General features: G+C 36.9%; 1 protein-coding gene across 6 annotated transcripts in view; it reads right to left on the bottom strand.

Annotated features, from left to right (window-relative positions):
• Positions 1–23940, bottom strand: part of RALGAPA2 (Ral GTPase activating protein catalytic subunit alpha 2) — a 234083-nt gene that overhangs the window by 18206 nt on the left and 191937 nt on the right. For all 6 annotated transcript variants that reach the window (XM_088131538.1, XM_088131540.1, XM_088131541.1 and 3 more), the window contains 2 exons: positions 19563–19684; positions 5490–5529 (listed from right to left, as the gene is read on the bottom strand). In XM_088131538.1, coding sequence (XP_087987664.1) covers positions 5525–5529; positions 19563–19684 — 127 coding nt within the window. In that variant the 3' untranslated portion in view covers positions 5490–5524. The remainder of the gene's footprint in view (positions 1–5489; positions 5530–19562; positions 19685–23940) is intronic.

The raw sequence follows: 23940 nt of genomic DNA, 5'->3' as shown, positions 1-23940 counted from the left end.
CCCCTTTTGTTGGATCTTTTATTATCAGGTAGGTTTTGCCAGATGTTAACCAATATTCAATTTCATCTCCTTGCAGTATGTTGTTAAACCTGCTTGGCAATGAGTGGGTGCAGAGCAGTCGGATGTTTCAACCAAAAACCTTGCGTTCATCTTCACCTGGTGCTGACCAATTCTTGATCTTCCTTGCCCTTTTCTCCACCATTTCTGCTGTTATTACAAGTTATTTCATTTCAGCTCCTTTTTTTCCTTCTCCACCTCCTTTACCCATGTTGCATTCTTCTTGTATTTCTTCAGGTTGTCCCACAACTGTTCCCAGAACTGCATGTTTCTTCTTTGTCATGTGTTGGCTGGTTTGTTGCAGTCTCTCCATTGATGGATTAGTAGAAATGTGTCTGATTTGACTGAAATTGGAGATTCTGCCTGTAGTGTGCAATTCAGGCTTTGTATCTGCTGATTTTCTTGGCTATGGCTGTTATTTGCTGCTTTATTATTTCCAGTGCTTCTTTGATCTTCCTTGTCTCTAGGTGATATTTCTTGATCAGGTATTCTTTGGTCTTCTTGTTCTTCAGCATTATTATTGTTGTTGTTGTTAAAATTTATTGGCCACCCAACTGCAGTGGAGTCTAGAAAACTAGAGAAAACATAAAAACAGCTAAAAACATTAAATCAAACAGACAGCCCAGACTAAAATAATCTAATAGACACAAAATCAACAAAACAAACAGGGGCCATTGAACAAATAATGAACATCAACCCCAGACCTGGGACAAAGCCAGGTTTTCAAAGCTTTCCACAATCCTAGAAAAGAGGGCACCGTCCTGATCTCTGGGGGGATGCTGTTCCAGAGGTGACAGCCGCAACAGAAAAAGCACACTTCCTGGGTGCCACAAGATGGCAATGTTTAATGGAGGGGACCTGGAGCATACCCACTCTGCTGGATCATACTGGGCAGGCAGAAACAGTTGGAGACAAGCTGTCTCTCAGACATCCAGGCCCTCTGCCATACATGCTATATGATCTTCACTGGCTTCCAGTTTCTTTCCAGTTCCAATTAAACGTACTGGCATTAACTCATAATTTTTCTCACAGCTTGGGACCATAGTATCTGAAGAAATGTTTATTTCTGTGTCTTCTTATCTGTATCCCAAGTTAATTTTCTGGGCATATTCTCCTTTCCTACCCTGCCACTCTGAAGTATGGTTGCTCAGATTGGAGAAAATGTTGGTTTATTGAATAAGAATTTGATGAAAGGAATATATCAGGACCTAACAGCATGTGCTGTTTAGTGTTGCATAACAAGAACTTTGTTTGCATGAGATGGTTATATATAATATTAGTAATAGTACAAGTACAAAAGTTTGGCAGACAGTAATATCCTTCCAATATTTTTCTTGCAAAAACCATAGAATAAGCCAACTTTAGAACAAGCTGATAAATGATGAATAAGATACACATTGTAAGAGAAAAGATGAATAAGAGGCAAAGCTTGATGCTTGAGTCACATAACATTCATTTCACACATTCAGTCCATGTGAATCACCCACCCCCCAAAGTGAACACTGAGTCTGTAGCTCCATAAATAAGGTATTGGGGGAGTGAAATTAGAAAGTGTGAATAAGGTGGGTACCAAAGCAACTGTTTGTGAATTGGGTAAGTTTGACTCAGTTGATATAGTGAAAATAAATAAAACAAAGCCTTCTGCGAAGCTTGCCTACCATCTGATATATTCTTAGCATCAGGCAAAGATATTTTTATTTTCCCAAACCTTTTAATATATACTAAAATATATATTAAATATATAATATATATAATATATATATTAGTATATATTTTAACATTTACGCTACAATGTAACATTTTAATTAATGTATTTTTGCTTCCTCAGCTTCTGTTGTTTATACACTGCATATTTTTAGCCTCTGCTTTTAGTTTAAAGTTTAAATTATGATTTTAAAAGGTTTCTAAGTCAAAACTGATTGGAGCCTCCTTAGTTTAAACTCTAATGTGCCCCAACAAGTGGTATCTGGACGCTGAGATTCTCCAGGACCTATTTTGCACCACAGATGAAAATTCCAATATGTCCTGAAACCTGCAGTATATTGCAATCAAATCACAGTAGGCCTGAGGTCTCTGAGAAATGCATTGATGCAATATTGGAAGAGCCCTCTGTTTTATGAGCTCCCCATGCTACTACTGATACCAAAGTTGGTAATGAAATTCCAACTGGACAAACCATCCTTTTAATGATTTCAGGTATAATTTTCAACAGTTTCCTGTCCAGAGAGAGAAACTGGTATCTGTATTTACTGTTGTGAGGAAAATGCTCATTAAAAGCAGTACCAAAGCATTTGGAGATATAAACAGCAAGGCTGCTGTTGTAGGTTCAGGAGTTAGTGTCATTTGACCTTAGTATAGAATATTGGACATGCATTTTTCCACCCAGCTTGCTACTTTTAATTAAATATTAAAATGGAAATATTGCTCCCATTTTATCAAAAATGTTTATTCAATTCATTTACTAATCTTTGTAGACATATTCCACTTTTTTCTCACCTTTTTTTCTGGTAATTATATTGTTGTATAGGCGATCTGTTTCCTTTTTCTGGTGTTGTGAGTTGCTGTAGTATGTTTGTGCTCATCTGAATAATGTTCTTACACAGCTCCTCTTGCAGGAGGCTGGGTTGTTACTTTGGTAATGGGGCACTTGGTTAGTATGGGTTGTTTTCAATAGACATGAGTTTCTAATTTGCCATTATTTCCTCTGCTGATGAGGATATCCAGGAATGGTAGTGTGTTGCTGTTTTCTTCTTCCCCTGTGAATTTTATTCCTTTGAAATTGTTGTTTCATGTGTCTTCTCTAGTTGTTCCTTTTTTATTTTGACGAAGGTATCATAATAAAAAGGACTCAACAGTTCACCCCTGAGCTACAAGTATTTTATTGATAATCCATAATTCATGGCATACATACAAAGCAAAACCTAAGACAAGGGTGCTGTGTTGCCCCATTTGCTGATGTACTGAGATGGTCTCCTGGTTGTCATGGACATCATTAAATTTTGGGTCACCCTACTAAAGCATCTTCAGCATGGATGTCAAAATCCTCCAAGAACTATAGTCCTGGAGTTCTCCAGCACTAGATTAGCTCCATATGTCACAGACCCAATGAATTCTGTACTACAAGTTCATCTAGCCATACTTTGATACACATAGTGCTTGGTTGGATATAAATTTTTTGATGAAAGTAATGGTTGCTTTTGAATGAGCCTATTATTATTCACCATGAAGGGCCACATTGCAGGTGTCCAGTTTTAGGTCAAAGGAGTGTGACAATATTACTCTGGCCTAACAACTTCTGCCATTGTTTGTTTGTTTTTTTAGATGTATATTCTACTTTTTCTCCAGAAACTCAAGATATCTTATATGAGGATTTTCCATAATGTTATGCCCATAACAGCAATCTTATGAGGTAGGTTGGGCAGAGAGTAAATTATTCACCAAATCACTTAGTTAGGCTGAGTGTGGGATTATCTTAACCAGTACATGACATTGGCTCTCAACTGTAGCTTTGACATTGTTTACGGCATTCCGACCACCTGATTGCAACCTGAATATTTCAATTATTTCAGATACGGCTTTTAGGTAGGTAGATAGGCAGGTGCTTTTGTTATTACTGCTCTTTATACACATGTGTGAGGAACATAGACTGTGAAGAAGTATTAAAACAGACTGTTTAGTCTTTAATTCTGCTCCTTTGAGGAGTCACCTTCAACCTACTCTACTTTCTTCATCAGATGTTCTACAGTTACGGTATCTGTATTCCAGTGACTATGAAAGTAAATGGAATGGAGGTTTATGCTGTGTATATATTTGCTGGTGAAAGTAGGCTTTTTCCACCAGAAAATCCCTTTTGAACAAAGTTCAGTGTAGATGTAGAAGTGCAGAACAAATAAGGAAGGACGGTCACAAATGGGACATTCCATTCATCTGAAGAACATTCAGTTAGTATTTCAAAAGCATACAGTACATTTAATCATATGGCACAAGTTTCAGCAACTTAGATTTTTCTTCTCATAATTGCGAATGGAATCTTATTCATATTCTTATCTCACTATATAGAAAAGGAACAGCGCAAATATTGTTCCCATAAAATAGATAGCTTATTGATTCAACATTATAGTGAGAGGCTATTACAGTAAAAGGCAGATAGGATACATTTTTGCCTGTACCCAAAGTATGTAAAGCATTAAAAAAAACAAACGTATTTGGCTGGAAGGTGTTTCTCAACATGATTCATCTTTGAATAATAAAAGACACACTCAGTCTCCAAAGAAAATACTAGGGAATTGTTTGATTTAAATGGAATTACATCGAAGTAAGAAAAGCAAAGTTAAACTGGTGAAACATTTATAACTAATGAACATGTTACCCTTTGAAACATAAATGGTTTCCTTTCCTCAAGGACAGTTCATCACAGAAGTTTACTAAGTGATTATCTCACTCTGCTGCCAAAGACCGTTTTTAGATGGTGGATGCAGGAGTGTAATGCAGACTCGCCGGCCAACCTGAAGGGTTGGCCATTTAGGCAAGCTGCTCTTGAAAACTCCTCAGTTCTGTTTATCTGCAGGCTGGTGTCGCAAGAGTTAAATCAGCATCCCAGCAACCCAGGGAGTGCATCCATCCAGCAATGCTCTGCTGCCCGGCAGCTTCCTTCTTCCTTTTCAGGACTGCACTGGAAATTGCCCAAACAAGCAGAACCAAGCAGACTGCAAAGGTCACACCTGGCGTGTGGCCAGCTTGCTCTCTGGCTCCAAAACTGCACCCCCAATTGCCAGGTTCAGGGCAGCCTATGTTTTCCCTCTTTTGTTTCCTTTTTCTTCCCCCAGCTGTTCCATTCATAGGCCCAAGCTCAGCAATCTGCCCTTCCCAGAAAAAGAGCCCCTTATTAAGCTGAGCTAACTCAAAGGGCCAGCACAGCACGTGCCACTCCTTATCGGCACCATCTCAAGATCCTATTCCATGGTGCTTAGGCAACAAAAAAAGTAAATGGTTTTAACTCCCATTGGCTCCCCTGCAGCAATTCAAACAAAAGTGCAAAGCAACAAAGACATTTTCCACCATGGCAGGTGTTGGTGTCAAATTCTGCCTGAAGCAAACAGGCGCGAGAGAAGAAAGAAAGAAAGAAAGAAAGAAAGAAAGAAAGAAAGAAAGAAAGAAAGAAAGAAAGAAAGAAAGAAAGAAAGAAAGAAAGAAAGAAAGAAAACAGTTTTATAGCAAAGCTTAGACAAGCAGGGCCAGAGAGCTAGCAATAATATTCTTCCTAGTGCTCCTTAGCGAACTGGATATAACAAGAGCTGTTTGTTCTCAGTGCAAACCCAGTGAAAAAGGAAGAGACCAACCCAAATTAAATGAGAGCTATTTCAGCTTCATGCAAGCCACAGAAGGAATCTAGTTAGTAAATGGAGAATGATGCCATGTGAGCAAACTCTTACCTTTCTCAATTACCGTAACGAGATCATTACATATTTTAATCTAAAGGGAAAGAACACAAATACATGTAAATATGGGAATAGTGCACCTGCTGCTCTGATGACAGTCTTATACACACATTATTACAAAGAGTTATTAATGGGAGGAGGACATAAATTGGAAATGAACCTAATGAGCATTAGCACTATTACGGAATAAGATGTAGGTAGTAATACTTCCACAATGCTATTCTCCCCCACCACCCCACAACTGATTTGGAAAACAAAAAAGTGTAACAGAAAAAATTAGAATAGCTATTTTCTTTCCATACCCTATGTACATTATTTGTATGTTCCTATGCTAAATAATATAACATAGATTATATTACACTAAGGAACTCCTCAACTTTCTATACCCTATCAATTTGATAATCTACAACAGTCTTTTTCCAGCACAAAGAAGTAATCTGATTCTAAATGAATAATATTTTACAAGTACAGATCTCATGTAATTATGAAATATATAATTATAAAATATGAAAGTGTATTGGTTGGATGGGACTTTATAGATCATCTTGACCAACTCCTTGCTCAATGTACAAATCCACCAGACAAATGACCATCTAGCCTTGGTTTGAAAAGCTCCAAGTGAGGGGAATCCACCATTGCTCCAGAAAGACTTTTCATTGCTTACTATTGAGAAATTCTTTCTAAAGGAGATATTATAAATAAACATTACTTAGCTTTCCAGTTTTTAAAGTACAAGCATTTGCAAGGTGTGCTAATACATACATACAAAACCTGGTTTATATTCAAAATTATTTAAATGTTTAATTTTTCTCACAATTTAGGTCTTTAAAATATTAACAAAGATTTGGTGAAATGTTTTTTAGGAGAATAACAAAGTCCACTTGATTTAGGATTCTCATGCCTTGGACACTAGAGTTACAAAAATTGTAAAGAAACAAGCATTCCCCAAAGCCATACATTTATTTCTGTTTTGCAGATCATAAAACACTTTATTCCCTAAAATATGGGTACAGTGGGATTTTAGCCGACAAAAATAAGCCACATGTAAAAATAAATCAGTGAGCCAGTTCATAACTATTTTATTCCCAATCATATATAACTATTAGACCTGTTGAGGGCATCTCTGAGACAGAAGACTAAATACAAATTGGGTTCAAGCCTCTAATGGTGGGGGGAGAGGGGGAGGCTCAAAGCATCACAGAATTTTTTTATAGTGATGCAGGGTGTAGATCCAGAGTGGAACCGAAACTTTTCAGCCTGTTTCTGCTGCTTTCCCCCCCCCCCATTTTTAAATTGTGGTATTAAAGCTTGAAAATGGATGAGTAATTCAAAGCCCCAAAATGAAATAAAATTGTGCTGCCAAGAATCAGCTCTTTTGTTGTAGGATTTCAGGGGTTCTTTGAGGGCTGCAAAATGGGGGTTGGATGCACTGGGGCCCGCGGTTGGGGCCAATAACGGGATCTTTTGATAGAAATATGACTTAGCAAGAGGAGGCAGGGACTTTTGTATGTCACATGGGGAATTTCACATGCCAGAGGTTACAATAAAGAATGCAAATGAATTATATATTTATAGAGACAGAAAATATATATCCCAGGATACCTTCAGTATCAGGGATTCAGAAAGACCCTGGAGAAGCCCAGTATAAAATCTGGCCCATGGTTGGACAGGTTAAATCACTTCATCAGAAGTTGATCAGGGAACGTGTTGTCTATTTAAGAACAGAACTTGACAATGTCAATGTCCTCATATTCATTTTCCTTTGCCTTTCTTCTGAAAGAATCCATGAGGTTCTACAGTGTGTTGTCTGTACCCATTATGTATAGATGTTTTTCCTTGATTATAGATCTCAGTAAAGCCCAGAATGCCTCACAGAGGAATTTGTGGTACTTTGGATAACTAAACATATGTTGAACTATGTAGTGTCAAATAGAACATGGCTTTTTATTGTCGCTGACAAAGCAAAAAGAAAAGTTGAGAGTCTTCCTTGATAGTTCAGAATATGGCTGTTGTATTGATACTTATTTGGTGTCCAACTCCTGAATATTTTATTGCTATTCTAAAAGGATTTCTGATTCCTGTGTTCTTTCCTTATTGTAGAGAAATGGACTTCTGACCATTTTAAACAGAATCTGTTTGCCTTAGCACAACCTGGTGGAAGAGAAAAAGTAAACCTACATAGAAATCAGGTAAGGCCAATGAAACGTAGCTTCTGTTTGTTGGGTCTACAGCTGAGAAGGGAGATGGTGACCCTGAAAGAAAGAAAACAAGGCACAGGACCTTCTCCCTTTGCTGTATGGCAGGGGTTCCCAACCTACGAGATGGAATTTCAGGGTGTGCCACAAAGAGTGCAGTTTGTGTCCCTTAGTGATGAGTCACGAGCCAGCTCCAAGTATGCCTTGAGCACTACATCTTCAAACGTGATATTACTTTTATAGGGGGTGCAAACATTAATCAAACATCTCCTAGGGGTGTGGGGCACAGAAAAGGCTGGGAACCACTACTGTATGGTATGGCTTGTGGTATGTCATTAATGTTGGCCCCTAAAATCAAGTAAAGTAGGAAAAATGGTTTGCTACTTTCAGGTTATACGCAGTTGCTGCTTATTTGGACAGTTGTTTAATATAGTTTATTAAACCTTTGAAAGTTGTATCTGGAACTATCATGCAGTTAGAGCAGAAATATTGATATATCCAAATTTATTTCAGTCTCCCCAAAAAACTCAGTGTAATGTTTCTCTTTCTACAATTGTGGACTTGTAAATAAATGTCCAGAACAAATGGGTGCCACCCAATTAAATAAATGAAACTCTCCTTATTTTTTTGTCTTTACAGCATGGTAGAAGTCCATATTTTTGGCAAATATGATAGTTGCATTTGTTATGCCTTCCCTTCCCCTCCATTTTTAAAGGCTTTTTAAACTAAGTTTTATACCAGAAAGTTTAATTCAGAATTAAGTATTACTTTACCACTTGAATTTTGAACATGCCCCATGCCATATAAATAACAACTTTTAGCATGAACTTGCTAGTCAATAATGGTTTTTTAAAATTCAAATGTAGCAGTCTTTTTGTAAAAGCTTTCTTTACATCTGAATATTTACTTTCTTTTATTTTCTTTATATTTCAATATTTTAACCATTACATTTTTATATAATAAAATTTCTGGGAAATTTTAAAAGACTGTCTAATTTATAACACATAGTGATAATGTAACATGTAAATTATCAGAGAATGGGAAATTAATCATAAAAATATTTTCTTTGAACAGCATGATTGGATTTAGGGCATCCTGCTAAGCCTCAGTTTGTCTAACCAAGGCTTATGGAATAAACCACAATTGACTGGATTCACCGAATATGCAAATCTTAAACAAAACAAACCATATAATGATTGTAATATGTTAACCAAGCTAAAATGTCAGCCAATAGACTAGCCTGAACTGATGAAAGAAGCGCATGCTACATTGTTCTTTAGTGATAAAGATGGATTAAATGGCATGTCTAAACTTGCAAATCTGATTTTTCAAGAAGAGACACAGCCCCATTCAGAACAGGCTAAATTCAGTCCTAAAGCTTATCTGGATCACCCAGTTTCAGATGAATATACCACCTCTATATTTTCTGGACTGAGCTTCATTTTACTGACAACAAAGAGTCCATCACTGAACCAGATATCAGGTTAGTTTTTCTCATAATGTTGTCTAAATTATATGAAAACAAGAAACATGCAGATGACAGCTCACTACAAATCCTCAGATAATTTTAATGATTTGTTAATGTTTTCTTTAGCATTTAAAATTCTTTAAAATTTGTGGCAACATTCTTAAATCTGTACAGTGATGTTATTCATATAGTACTCTATCTGCTGCATTTCAAAATTCACATTTGAAGTATACACATGTCAAAAATCCAACCCACTTCTTGGAAATGTTGAGGTGACAGAGTTGCATGACTTTTTTATTGTGGAACTGCGTTCCTGAAGAAGTTAGCCTGGCCCTAATTTTGTTTAGCATGAAGTAGGTCATTAAAATTGGTTTGTTCTTTTCAGCTTTTGAAGCATTCTAGAAAAGTTGAATTTTACACTTTAATGTCTTTTTAAAAAAGTTTTTTCTATTGTTCTTAATTTCTTTTAAAATTGTCTATCACACTGAAACATCTGTCAATCTACTTAAAAATAAGCATGTAAACTAAGCAAAATACATACTCTCTACCCCACTCACATAAAGGATACTTTCCAAATCTGGGGAAGAGATTTAATATATATACTTTTATTGTTACATTTATAGACCAATCATTACATTACATTATACAACAATGTAAAAACAGAAAAAAAATGATCGGCCAGGCCAAATAAAATTATATACAAGCCACCTCAATTATTTCTATCCTACTTTTGAGGTGTCTTTTCCAGCTGTTGTGGTTGTGCAGAACCTGACCACATCTCTAGAGAACTCTGGATTCTGATCTGTTAGCAAATAATCCAGAGGAGGTAGCTTCGCCCTATATTATTTCTTATGATATGGGTAATTATATATAGACTCCAGAAGTCTAATGAAGTACACAATCACATTCCCCATACTTCCTATTTTTCTGGGCTCAGCATTTTCAATCTTTTGGGTTATTAGCAAATCTACCCTCAAAGAGCACAGATGGCAGAACATTACAGTGTGTCAAAATGATTACTCCTTTGCCCATGGACATGATGCTACAAACATGATGTTATAAAGATATCAAGGCAGGACTGAGCTATCCTTAACTCTCACAGGAATGAAGTAGCAGGAGACCTGGCTTTTGTAATTCAATAACCCTGATATGTTGATTGAAGAACCATTTGGCACGATCAAATCCCATCAACAACAGTACAGAAGAAGTAAGGCTGCAATAGTTTAAAACATAATGTAATTACTTCCCCCATGAGGACTGAAAACTATTTTGGAGGATTGAGCAAAACTTTATGGCAACAGCTGATACAATAAATCCGAGCTTGACTTTTAACTAATATCATACCTGACTCTACAAATAACATCGTATTTGAGACACAGTTCGCAATTAGAAAATATACTTTAGGAATTTAGACTGAAAGGTCTCTAGTGATCCAAAATCCTTATAGGCAAAGGCACCGGAACCATATAACTTTGACTGCAACTGCCTCTTTTTCGTGTGAAAAAAAGCCATGGGAGGTCTTTGGGCCACTGTATCACTATAGCCTGTACTAAGTGTATTTGGAGGCCCCAGGAGCCCAAGACATGAACAATAACTCCAAAATATAAAGATCTAAAATTTCCCCTTTGCCATTTTGTCCACCTGGTCTCTTTGCAAATACTCTACTGGTGGTATTTTGATAGTTAATAACCAAGTCCTCATTTCCCCAGTAGGAAGCAATGGCTCCCAAAGTTCTTAGTCCAATAATAGAAGCTAGGTTTCACCAACAGCACAACAAAAGATTTACTTATCAGGCTTCACAGATGACATTCCTTTATCATGAGTCTCTGCACCAAATCATTAATAAAAATTGGGTAACAATGGAGCTGGAATACAACCTTTAAGGCAGGAACTAGGCTAGGCAACTGCCCATCCCTAGTGTTGCATATAGGTGTCTTCATGTAGCATCTTAAATTAATACCAGGAGCCTCTGATCCATGATCCCACTTCTTTGGAAGCTTATTCCATCAAAATACTGTAGAACTGAAAGCTGATTTAAAGTTTATATCTAGGATTTCTCAAGGTACATGTACTTATTTTTCACATATGCTGTAAGGTCAAACACTGATCAGTTGTAACTAACAGGCCTGGTCTTCAGCTAGTATGCGCTACACGCATGTTCTATATGTTATGTATAATTCCTTTAAAAAAGGTTATATTAGTCAATTATCTTGTATTACTAAGCAGCCTATTTGATGAAAACCAATTTGACCATCTGATTGATTGTTATAAATTCTACTATTTGTGCCTCTATTGTGTTTCTTTTGCATCTGGCAAAATAGTATTAATGGTACTTTTAAAAAAAGATTATTTCCTATTTTCCAAATCATTAGCATGTTTATGAATGAGCTCACACTGAACAAGTGTCCGAGGATGATAACATCAGCCCTCTCAGCAATCAAATACATCCCGTTCTATTAATGCTCTAAGGAAACCAGCAGATATTGATATCTGATTCATGGTAGAGATGATTGAGCTACTGGCATTCAAATGCCAATGCTATTTTGTAAACTCTGAATTTTTGAAAGCTAAACACTGATTTATTTTCCTAGAACATTAACATTTCCAATACTTAAGGTGTTAGTTACAGCTTGGATATATATTAGCCTAACTGTATTAAATTCTTGCTTATAAATACTATTTCCTATTCTTGACGAAGATGCCCAAACATTGAACCACTTGCTATTTGCTTATTTTTTTAAAGGGCACTAGATGTTGTGAATTAATCACCAGTTCTACTTTGCCAGTATTTTTCTCTGTCTTATCCTGGCCTTAGATCACAGTTCCTAATTCTGTTTGTCACTGCATTAACATATTAATTTTTAAGATTATGTCAACAGATACATGGATAATTAACACAAGAATTATCAAGATCTGATATATATATATATCAGGAAGAAATGTTGAAGGGAGGAAACATATATATCACACATACAAGATGGGAGGAAACATATTGTCACATGTACAAGTATATATATATATACTCAATCACATATGCTTAAAATTAATCAGTCACAAAAAACTCAGCTATCCAACCTTTAGCCATTGTATAATTCAGAAATATTTTCCAAAAAAGAAAGAACCATAGAATTGTGGCGTTCCAAGGGACCATAAGGGATCCTATATCCAGTCCAACTCTCTGCAATGTGCAAGAAAACTTTATTTGATGTAGTGCTTCCAAGCCATGAATCCCCCATCTTGTACATGTGACAATATGTTTCCTCCCATCTTGTATGTGTGATATATATGTTTCCTCCCTTCAACATTTCTTCCTGTTGAAGAACATCTTATTCAGCTTCTAGCCTGTTCAGATTAGATTGCAATCTTGTTCTGTCATCCTAGGTAGTACTGTTTCTTAATAAAGCATTGAAAAAGAGGGGACAGCTCTTCATCTAGCTATATATGATACAGGATCCCAGAGCATCTCTATCAGGGTGGCTTGCAACACAGAAATTACATTCAGTTCAGAGATTGGAAAATATCACAGAAAACAGTATATTCCAGATGTAGGACTGGGCAAAGTGTTGGGGGACAACACAATAAAATCGATATTAGTTAACCTTTTTACCTTGACGTGGCCTGGGAGCAAATATTGTAATAGTGACTAGTGGTGGCAGGGTGGGGGTGGGGAGGCAGCAAACTGGCTATTATAGAGAAAGGAGGGCAGTCCATTCCTTCCAGACTGCAATCTGACCAAGGTGATAGCTAAAAGTGCCCTCCAACCCAAAAATAATGCCAAGTCACTTGCTGGGATAACATCTACCACACAAAATTTAATCCTGGATGTAAGTGCTGACTTTGCATGTATCACAAGGACTTGATTGAGAGAAGAGGGGGGAGTTAGTTCTTCCAGTTCTGCCTGCTGGATGACTCTGTGATGCAGCAGGCTAGAGCTATAGGGTAGGGTGGAGAAGTGGTGTGGCTATTCCATCTCACTGACCAGAAACTCCAATCAACACTGCCACTTTTGAATATTAGCTGCTAGGACCAGGGGGCTGGGACTGTGCAAGGACGCTATTAGTGTATTGTCTACACTGCTGCAGAACAGTCTCTTCTCCCAAGCTATCTAGAGTGATCTGTTATGTTGCAAAGGACTACCCTAGATTTTTTATTTTTGGAGACTTCAATGACCATGTCGAGATCACTCAGTCAGAAGTGGGGTAGAATTTCATGACCACCCTGATGTCCGTGAACCTATCCCAATTGCAATGCTATAGGCCATATATTGTATTTGGTATTCTGATTGCCTCGTACTCACAACTTGAAAGTTGAGGAGCTGGTTGTAACTTTGTTGTCATGGATAGATCACTTTCTCATTCTGCTATAAAACACTGGAAGGTGGAGAACTCATTAAAATAGTTCACCTAGACATTTGACGGATCAGGATGGTTTCCTAAATATATCTGGGAAATTACCTGGCAGATTTAATTGGCCAGATCAGGACTAACCCCGTGATTATGGGAGGCATATCCCTCTTTGAGTGAGGGATATATTCCCATTTGCTTAAAGGAGGGAGTGACCTTTATTGAAAACTCCTTCCCTGGACATAAAAGTGTTTTGGTAATTATAGGCCAGGCTTTAGTCTTCCATTCTTGGGTAAGGTGACTGAGAAATGGTGGCTATGCAATTCCAGATAAATCAGGATGAAATTGATTATCTGGTTTCATTGCAACTGGTTTTGCCTAGATATGATATTGAGACTGTTTTCATCCACTTTCATAGATGATCTATGTTGAAAACTAGATGGGGAGATTACAACCCCATATATCATGGTTCTCTTGGTAGCTTTCAGCACCATCAAGTACAGCATCCTGGCCTGTCTTGTGGGGGTGGGGCTTTGGGGGTGGGGGTATTGTTTTGCAGTGATTCTGGACATCCTGTCAGGATATAATCAGAAGATGCTGCTGGGGGAATCTCCCAAGGCATCCTATGGTTCTGTCTTATCTTCTTTGCTTTTTAATATCTACATGAAACCAGTAGGGCAGGTCATTTGAGGCTTTGAAATAAGGTGCCAATAAGATGAAGCTCTATTGCTTCTTACAATCTAATTCCAAGAAAACAATCAGCATCCTTGAATGTTGCTTACATTTGATAATGGTCTGGGCGAGGGAGAACAAGTTGCAGATAAATTCAAGTAAGATGGAGGTGCTGTTGTTAAGGAGAAAATGGGACTCAGAGACTGAGATGAACTCTGATTTGTATGGGGTTGCACTTCTCCTGTAAGTGCAGGTTTATAGTTTGGGGTTGCTCTAGATTTGCAGCTTCTCCCCCACTTTTTCTTTTTAATTCTCTTTTTTTTTGCCTTTTTTAAATTTACTTTTTTAGTATTTCAAATTTGCTAAACTTACTTTGTTTTGGTTACTTATTATTTCCTTATCAACATGTATAAAGATACATATATCTATATCCCTACACAAACACACACGGACACACATCAAGTAACAACACGATGGAGACTAATACCAAGTAATTTAGATTAAGACAGAAACCTTTATTATAAAATAAACACCTTGATGTATGCTTTTCCTTAATTTTTTAACTTCATTTTCAACATTAATTTTGAAGAAAAAGTCAAATAGTCATAATACTTGTAACATTAATATCCAAAACTGTAATTAATATTGATAGAATATCCACTTTTTTTCTCTTATCTATATTCATTACTCTAAGGCACCTAAATAATAGAATATTAAGAATCTGTTATATAAATGCCACTGTATTGAAATAACATATTGTATTAAAACTGAGTATGCCTGGGTTACAGAAGACCCATAGTTAAGAACAGAGCCTGTTGTAGTAAAATTTGAGTTAAATACACAATGATTTGAGTTAAATACACAGTGGTTTGAGTTCATTGCACAATACTACTTCTACAGTATTATATGATAATACTGTTCCAGCTTACATACAAATTCGACTTAAGGACAGATCTTGGGAATGGAATTCGTTCTTAAATTGGGGACTACCTGTAGATGGAGCAATAGATGGTTTATATGTCTACATTGAATAATATGTTAAAGGATTGAGCTAGTTCTATATTAACACTTTATGGATATATCTTTAGTTTCTTCAACTGTCACTCATTTAATTACTATTATTTATTTTATTAGCACTGTTATATTTTTTACTGTACTTCATCATATCTTCTGGTTGTTATATTTCACCAATAAGACATTAAACAAAACAAAAAACCATTCACTACCTGCTACCTCTCTATCAAGATATGCACATCTTTAAATTTCCCCATCTATTTTCCCCATCTTTAGTAAACATTCTACTATTGTATACAGATGAATGTATTTGCTCTAGCACTTGCCATTTAGTATGTTAAAATAGTTCACTCCATTTTTCCCTGACAAATACAATTACCCTGGTCTTTGATAACATTAACTTTCAGATCCACATTATCCATTGCATCTTACAATCTTAACTAATATTTACTGCAGATCATTATGTTCTCAGCCAATAAAATGGCACCATCTGCATACAAAAATATACTATGTTCATATCCCCAGTCAACATACCTTTAACATCAAAACAAGCATTCCTCATACATATTTTGATAATTACATTAAACAAGGAGACTTCACACCTCCCAGTTCAATGCTGAACCATTTGCTAAGCATTCCACTTAATTTGATTCATGCTTTACTTCCACCATTTACATCTCTTTATTATGTTCAGCAGCCAACCTTCAACTTCATATTTGTGCAAAGCATTCCATAATTCAATCCAACCCAGCCAACTTTATTATATGCTTTTTTAAAAAAATCATTCAAAAATCATGTCATTATTGCATTCATACATTTTCAATAACCTGTTGAAGAGCAAAAACCTGGTCTGACATCCTCTGCCCAGCATAAAACTGCACTGACTTTCCCAAATTTTAGTTCTTGTACTCTTTCAACCAAAATTCTGCCAAATAACTTCCCAGGTACATTTAACAGATTTCTCTGTAGTTTTTGCATTCTTTCTTATACAAGGGAATAAGAAGCATTCTTCCAGTCGCCCAGCATGGACACTCCATAAATACAGTGGGGCAAAAAAGTATTTAGTCAGCCACCAATTGTGCAAGTTCTCCCACTGAAAAAGATGAGAGAGGCCTGTAATTTTCATCATAGGTATACCTCAACTATGAGAGACAAAATGGGGGAAAGAAATCCAGAAAATCACATTGTCTGATTTTTAAAGAATTTATTTGCAAATCATGGTGGAAAATAAGTATTTGGTCACCTACAAACAAGCAAGATGTCTGGCTCTCACAGACCTGTAACTACTTCTTTAAGAGGCTCCTCTGTCCTCCACTCGTTACCTGTAGTAATGGCACCTGTTTGACCTTGTTATCAGTATAAAAGACACCTGTCCACAACCTCAAACAGTCACACTCCAAACTCCATTATGGCCAAGACCAAAGAGCTGTTGAAGGACACCAGAAACAAAATTGTAGACCTGCACCAGGCTGGGAAGACTGAATCTGCAATAGGCAAGCAGCTTGGTGTGAAGAAATCAACTGTGAGAGCAATAATTAGAAAATGGAAGACATACAAGACCACTGATAATCTCCCTTGATCTGGGGCTCCATGCAAGATCTCACCCTGTGGGGTCAAAATGATCCCAAGAACGGTGAGCAAAAATCCCAGAACCACACGGGGGGACCTAGTGAATGACCTGCAGAGAGCTGGGACCAAAGTAACAAAGGCTACCATCAGTAACACACTATGCTGCCAGGGACTCAAATCCTGCAGTGCCAGATGTGTCCCCCTGCTTAAGCCAGTACATGTCCGGGCCTGTCTGAAGTTTGCTGGAGAGCATTTGGATGATCCAGAAGAGGATTGGGAGAATGTCAGATGAAACCAAAGTAGAATGTTTTGGTCTAAACTCAACTCGTCGTGTTTGGAGGAGAGAGAATGCTGAGTTGCATCCAAAGAACACCATACCTACTGTGAAGCATGGGGGTGGAAACATCATGCTTTGGGGCTGTTTTTCTGCAAAGGGACCAGGACGACTGATCCGTGTAAAGGAAAGAATGAATGGGGCCATGTATCGTGAGATTTTGAGTGAACACCTCCTTCCATCAGCAAGGGCATTGAAGATGAAACGTGGCTGGGTCTTTCAGCATGACAATGATCCCAAACACACCACCCGGGCAATGAAGGAGTGGCTTTGTAAGAAGCATTTCAAGGTCCTGGAGTGGCCTAGCCAGTCTCCAGATCTCAACCCCATGGAAAACCTTTGGAGGGAGTTGAAAGTCCGTGTTGCCCAGCGACAGCCCCAAAACATCACTGCTCTAGAGGAGATCTGCATGGAGGAATGGGCCAAAATACCAGCAACAGTGTGTGACAACCTTGTGAAGACTTACAGAAAATGTTTGACCTCTGTCATTGCCAACAAAGGATATATAACAAAGTATTGAGATGAACTTTTGATATTGACCAAATACTTATTTTCCACCATGATTTGCAAATAAATTCTTTAAAAATCAGACAATGTGATTTTCTGGATTTTTTCCCCCATTTTGTCTCTCATAGTTGAGGTATACCTATGATGAAAATTACAGGCCTCTCTCATCTTTTTAAGTGGGAGAACTTGCACAATTGGTGGCTGACTAAATACTTTTTTGCCCAACTGTAAATCACATCCATATTTTAATTTTTTCCCAATTACACCATCTGTACCTGCAGCTTTACTGTTGAGCATGTTGAACATTCCCTCACCATTTTTAACACTGCTTGTTGAGAGAGGAAGAAACCTGATTGGTTGGAGTTTGAATTTTATGAGGTTTGCTGCCCACTATTCAGAGTGACTGATTAACTCTTTCACATCTAAATTTCTGGGAGTGTTTTCTCTTCTTTCATTACATGCATGAATCTCAAAATGGACAAAAGGAATCATGTACAAACCACATGTGTGTGATTTGTACATACATTTCAGCTGGATGCAGGCTGATTCTCAGTTCTACTCAATCTATGTACACTATTTCATAAAATCTAACTTTCAGATTTTTTAATGATTTATTCTTTTCAGATCATTCTACCACTATTATCTATTATATAAACAGCTCACTTATTTTACAATACTCAAATCATGAAATTGTTCTATAAAATTATGAAACTGCTTTGTAAGACAGTTGAAAAATAATCTGGGTTTGATGGAATATATAAATAATATATACAAGTTAATTCACAGCTGCACATTTTAATAAAGATTAATCAAAGCTTTACTTATAAGCTTGCCTAGTGTTGTTTAGTATTCCAGTTCAACAAAGATCAATAGAGGCCATTCCCGTCTCTTGACGCCTCTCCAGGAAACAGAGGTGCGATTATGTAAATAGCACTAGTTCCTCTATACTTCTGCCAGCTCGCTTATCTCCAAAGCCTTCTGCCTGCTGCCATTGGCGACCAATACAGTATGCACATCTATCCCATATCTCTTAACAAAGCTCGAGCACTACAGCCAGTCATGTTAAACTGTGATGCATGTCTGGTTTTATTTGTAAAGTGATTCATTTCAGTACATTTAATCTCTGTTGTATTTAGTTCATATATAAAACCATAGCCGATCAGTTAGAATAAGGAAAAAAACCCCAGATGCATCCAGACATTCACTGGTGCTTGGGATAATCCATTGACTCAACAATGCAACACAGCATTGCAATATAATTAGGAAATGTCAGTGTCACAAAATGGACACTGACTATCAGGAATAAAGGAATGTACATCAAGAAAGGCACCTGGTTTGCTTCCTATTCTTTTTGCAAGAGAGCAGTAAATCATGAAATGGACCATCAAAATAAAACATTTATGTTTTAAAAATCACACATTAATATAATTAAATTTTTCTTATGATAAAAACTGTGTTGTAATGAATTGAATATATAAGCATTGGCATTGCCTGACAAAACATTGTATTTATCCTGCACTCTCCTAGCATAATCCCCATTTAACATTACTAGCAATGGCTCCTACTGTGAGGGACTATTTTTTTATACGAATGCACTGATTCACAAATAGCTTTTGCACAACATATTCTCAGCTCAGCAAGAAGTCTACACTCTTGAATGAACCAGAACACATTAGTGAGAGAAAGTTCATTAACCTTGCTAGATTTAGAGGGTTAACAGGATAGTGAAGAAAGGAATTGAGTGAAAAGCTCTGTTGCAAAACAAATTAAAATGAATGTCATCATTCCTTTTGATATTCATTAGCTAATTCACAGAGAGTTTTTTCTTAAATTTGCAGCTATTTATCAGTGAAAAACAGGTGTACACCTGCTGTTCTAGTCCTTCTTAGTGATGATGATGATAATAATAATGATAATAGTAATAGTGGTAGCTGTAGTACTAATAAATACAACATAGAGACTTACCACATCCACTACGGGAATAACTGGGAGAGGGAGAGAAGACCTGAGCAGCAAAATCCTCAAATGTCAGTAGTTCTTTGTGATTCTGGATTATTGCATCAAGATATAATGCTCTTTCCTCATAACTGTTGGAAATAGGTTAAGGAAATTCATTCTGTTACCAAGCCTCAACTATTCAAGTTTGTATTTAACACACAACATTTAGAAAGAAAATTGTACCACAGTTGTTATTGTATATTTCCAAAGCCACAGAATTCTAAGTGTTGCAATAATTAACATTTAGACTTTATTCATATGAATGTAGTATTGTCAGTGCTAAACAAATTATAGTATTATAAAATTATAGCGTTAAAAATACTGATTTTCAAATTAAATGTAACGGGTCTTTATCAGTGATAAATTAAAATCATGTAACAATGAGGAAAAATGTTATAGTATATACACGCACACATACTATGCATTGATATATTAATACCAATATAGACATGCACATACATTTGAGCTACTGATTATGACTGGAAAGAATTAGAAATGTTAACTGCTTTATTTAAAATAGAATATACAACAATTGACTACATTCTTAAGAGATGCTAAAGCCTGAGATTTTCCAGAAGAATTGGCAATTTCTTGAGCTATACTAATTTTAAAAACAGAACATGTGTACACTCTAGTCTTAAGCATCTAAAACCAATGGTATTGCCTTTTAATTAAAACTCAGCAACCTGGAACACACACCATATAAATGCATAATCAAAAACCAGTCACCAATAAAACTTACAAGCATAACAAGCTGAAGCAACTTTCCAGCTGTCTTAACAGGACCCCTGCTTGTGGTATCTTTTCACAGGGAAGACAGCAAATCTCTCTTTGTGTGCAGCTTCTAATTTCTTTGATGGTGATTCATGCACTTAAAAGAACAGCAGTAACATTTTGTACGTATTTAGAACAGACTATCTTATATTGGATTTTATGAATTCAGTGGTCAGTCAATATAATGATGTATATGTTTTTCAAATATGAGAAAACTGTTTACTTTTATGAGACTCCTACAGGGGTTGGAACAAAGAATGAATCCTTTACCATGCTCTTATCTCTGTATTTGTTTGTCCTTAAGGCATTACAAGGATGTTACTTATGTAGCACATTTCACTTAAAGTTTAACAATACAACAGAAGGAACTTGTAAACCATTTCTGAAAGGACAAAATAACTCTCCTTCTTGGTCATTATTATCCAAGTCAGCTGATCATCACAAAACAAAACAAGGTCAACATGGTGTGTGTGTGTTTTTTTTTATATCCCGGTGTCATTATTGTGCAGTGACAGAAACTAACAGGGTATTTCACACAACGTATCTGCTTGTTTATTTATATTCCATTCCTAGGTATATTTAGAGATGCTTTTCTGTTATAGGCTGAACTGCTGATGACTTGATGCTAATGACTAGTCTGCCAAACTTCCTAGGCGAGAGGCACACGCCTAGAACCTATTCTAAAGGGACTGACGGATGCCATTCACATCTCATTATGAACATGCTTATTCTGCCCGGCGCTTTGCTGTTGCTAGGGATCTCTATTCCACACTGACACAGCAAGTGCTGGTCCTGAACAGCAGGATGTTCGGCCTGAGTGGCCGTCTGGTGCACAGACTTTCTGACACTAAGCTGGCACGTGCTGGCGCAGCAGGGGAAAGCCAAGGCGTGACAAATTACTGAAAGAGCTAAGCTAAACTTATGGCTGAAAACCACCTGAGCCTGTGGACCTCTGTGGGCCTGCCATCTATCCTCAATTCCTTTCCCCCTCGCCCTTTCAGTCCGCAGTCTGCTTGCGGCCTCAGTTTTGTTGAAGCAGTTACAACAGACCTTGTTTCCATGCTATATCTATAAACATAATAAATGGAAGAGATGCCACAACAATGGGGGGGGGGGGCCAGTATATTGTAGATCAGAAAGCTTGATTGGCCAATTATTTTAAGACATAATGAAATCAATAATGATAATGCTACTTCAGAGGAGGATAAACATTCACTCAATACTAACAGCCAATTATAACCAACAACATTAGGAAATGAATATAGATTTGCAAAAGGGTACCTCCACCCCACCCCTAGACATACAGGTGGGATAGGCAAAGACCACCTTCAGTGAAGCTTATCTCCTGATACCTCCAAGAGCTCTTCTATTTAGTTTTCTTGGTAGCTATTGTATGGGGAAGTGCTATTGCTATTGTCTTCTTCTGATTTAGGTTGCAAATTTCCCAGTCTAGCATACAACTGTGGAATTTCCTTTTTTTTTAAAAACATTATTAAATTTCAACAAAGAATAAAATATAGAAAAATAGAATAAAAAAAAGGATAGAAAAAGAGAAAAGATCAGAAAAAGAGTACAAAAAAAAGTGAGAATAGAAAAAAGATGAATAGAAAAACTTCTGATATAAAATACATTCGCCTCTTACTCTAGTTTTAAAATAATACAAAGTAAATCTAAAACTGGAATTTCCTAGTTAGCGTCCATCAAACTAAATTCAGCTCTGTTTAGGCTTTTTCAAGATCTGCTGAGATCAGCTAAGTGTTTCCAGTGGTAAATTGTCTAGGTAATAATAAAGATAGTTAATATATTTTAAAAATTTCCTTAAGTGTAATGTAGGAAAAAATTCTAATTAAAGAGTAATTAGAAAATAATGTTAAACAAATCTTTCCTGCATATTGAAAAGAACTTTAAAAATAGCTACATTCAACAGCAGCAAAGCCAACAAATTTTAGATCTCCGGTTATTCTCCTTAATATTTTATCCCAGTTTTATTTATTTATACACACACACACACACACACACTACTAAAACTCTTGCATCTGTTTGTAACCTTTAACTGGGCAAAATGGTGTGTCATAGGCCAACAGTTTTTGAACCAAGGTACCTCAAATGGGCTAACTTACAGAATGTATCCAAAATCTGGGACCCATGACTCCCATGGAACTGAAATTTGGCAAATTTTATAAAACATTTTATGACATAAAAATTATCATAAAACATTTTATGATGTAATACAAAATGTCATAAAACGTTTCCTGTTGTCAACTCCTGATATTTGACTGTGCTATTCAGTTCAATATGAATGACATGGGCATTCATATTTCAAGGCAGATAAATCTCTGGATATCTCCCTGAATTTTTAAGAACTTTTCCAATGAAGGCAGTACATTAGAAGCTCTGCCATTGTAGAAGGTACTGAGGAATCTGGTAAGGAAATATCTTTGAAACGATGACCCAACAGGTCACCAGTTGTCTAGTGTGTGTGTGTTTGTGTGTATGTGTGTGTGTGTGTAGATTTTAAGGCTCCTTATAAAATTATGCTATTCACAGAGATAATTTGGGTAGGTTATTTTTTAGGTGCAAATCACACATAGTGGCTTGGAAATATATGGAAAAAGAATAGGAGCTTAATTTTTGTATCCTAAATACTGGCTGTAGTATGGATGCCGTCTGGTCAGGCATCATGCATATCTTTTAGTTTGACACATCTGAGAATGTTACTTGGAAACCATTACCTATCTTTTGGATCCATATCCTTTCTGGCTATTAAAAGCTATTAACAGAATTATCTATATTAGGGATGGAGAACGTTTTTGGCCATATTTTTAGCTGTATAACATTCTAGGGGCTATGTGCTAGGAATGGTTAGTATCCAAGCAACGTTCTGAGTGTCCCTTTCTTTCTCTGTCATCGTTAGCCATTCACAATTTCCTTGGTATTATTTGCTGCCCGCCAGGGAAAGGAGCTGAGGAGGTTGATCCCAGGAGCATTCTAAAGCAAAAATGGGCAACCTTTTTTAGCTCCTGCAGCTATATCAGTTGGCAGGTTGACCACTGTACACACGTATGTGCATCCATTTTTCTCTGTCACTCATTCACCACTGAGGATGATGCCCTCCGTTCCCAACAATCTTGATCAGGGGTATTGAGAGGAAGTGGGGAGCATTATTACGTATTTTTTATTTATTAGATTTATAATCTATGTTTTGTTTGGAGGTCAAGGCAGCCAACACCTTAACCACTACACCACATTCCACTGTTTCTCAGTGGTGAACACTGAAGGATTCTGCTTTCAGATAGCTGGTTTTATGCTATAGGAAGCCAGTGATTTTGACCAGTGTAGCTGGAAGGAGGAGGAACTCCCTCTTTCTCCTCTGCATTTTTGCTCAAGATATACTGAATTCCCATACCAGTAGCAGCAGGAACCAGCATTCTTGCATAAGGATGCTAAGAGGGGGAAGCAACAAGTTTTTCCCTAACATCCTGTGATGGAATGTATCTACAAAGGGAGTGGTGGTGGTGTGATGGAATGCAACAGAGCACCAGGTTCTCAGGAAGGAGGGGGCACATTCCAG

This window comes from Python bivittatus, unplaced genomic scaffold (assembly GCF_059951505.1).
Source record: "Python bivittatus isolate LINGU-HERP-01145 unplaced genomic scaffold, Pbiv_v1 ctg000960_np1212, whole genome shotgun sequence".
NCBI classification, from domain to species: domain Eukaryota; kingdom Metazoa; phylum Chordata; class Lepidosauria; order Squamata; family Pythonidae; genus Python; species Python bivittatus.
The sequence above is the reverse complement of the archived record's forward strand: the minus strand, read 5'-3'. Positions and strand labels throughout refer to the sequence as shown.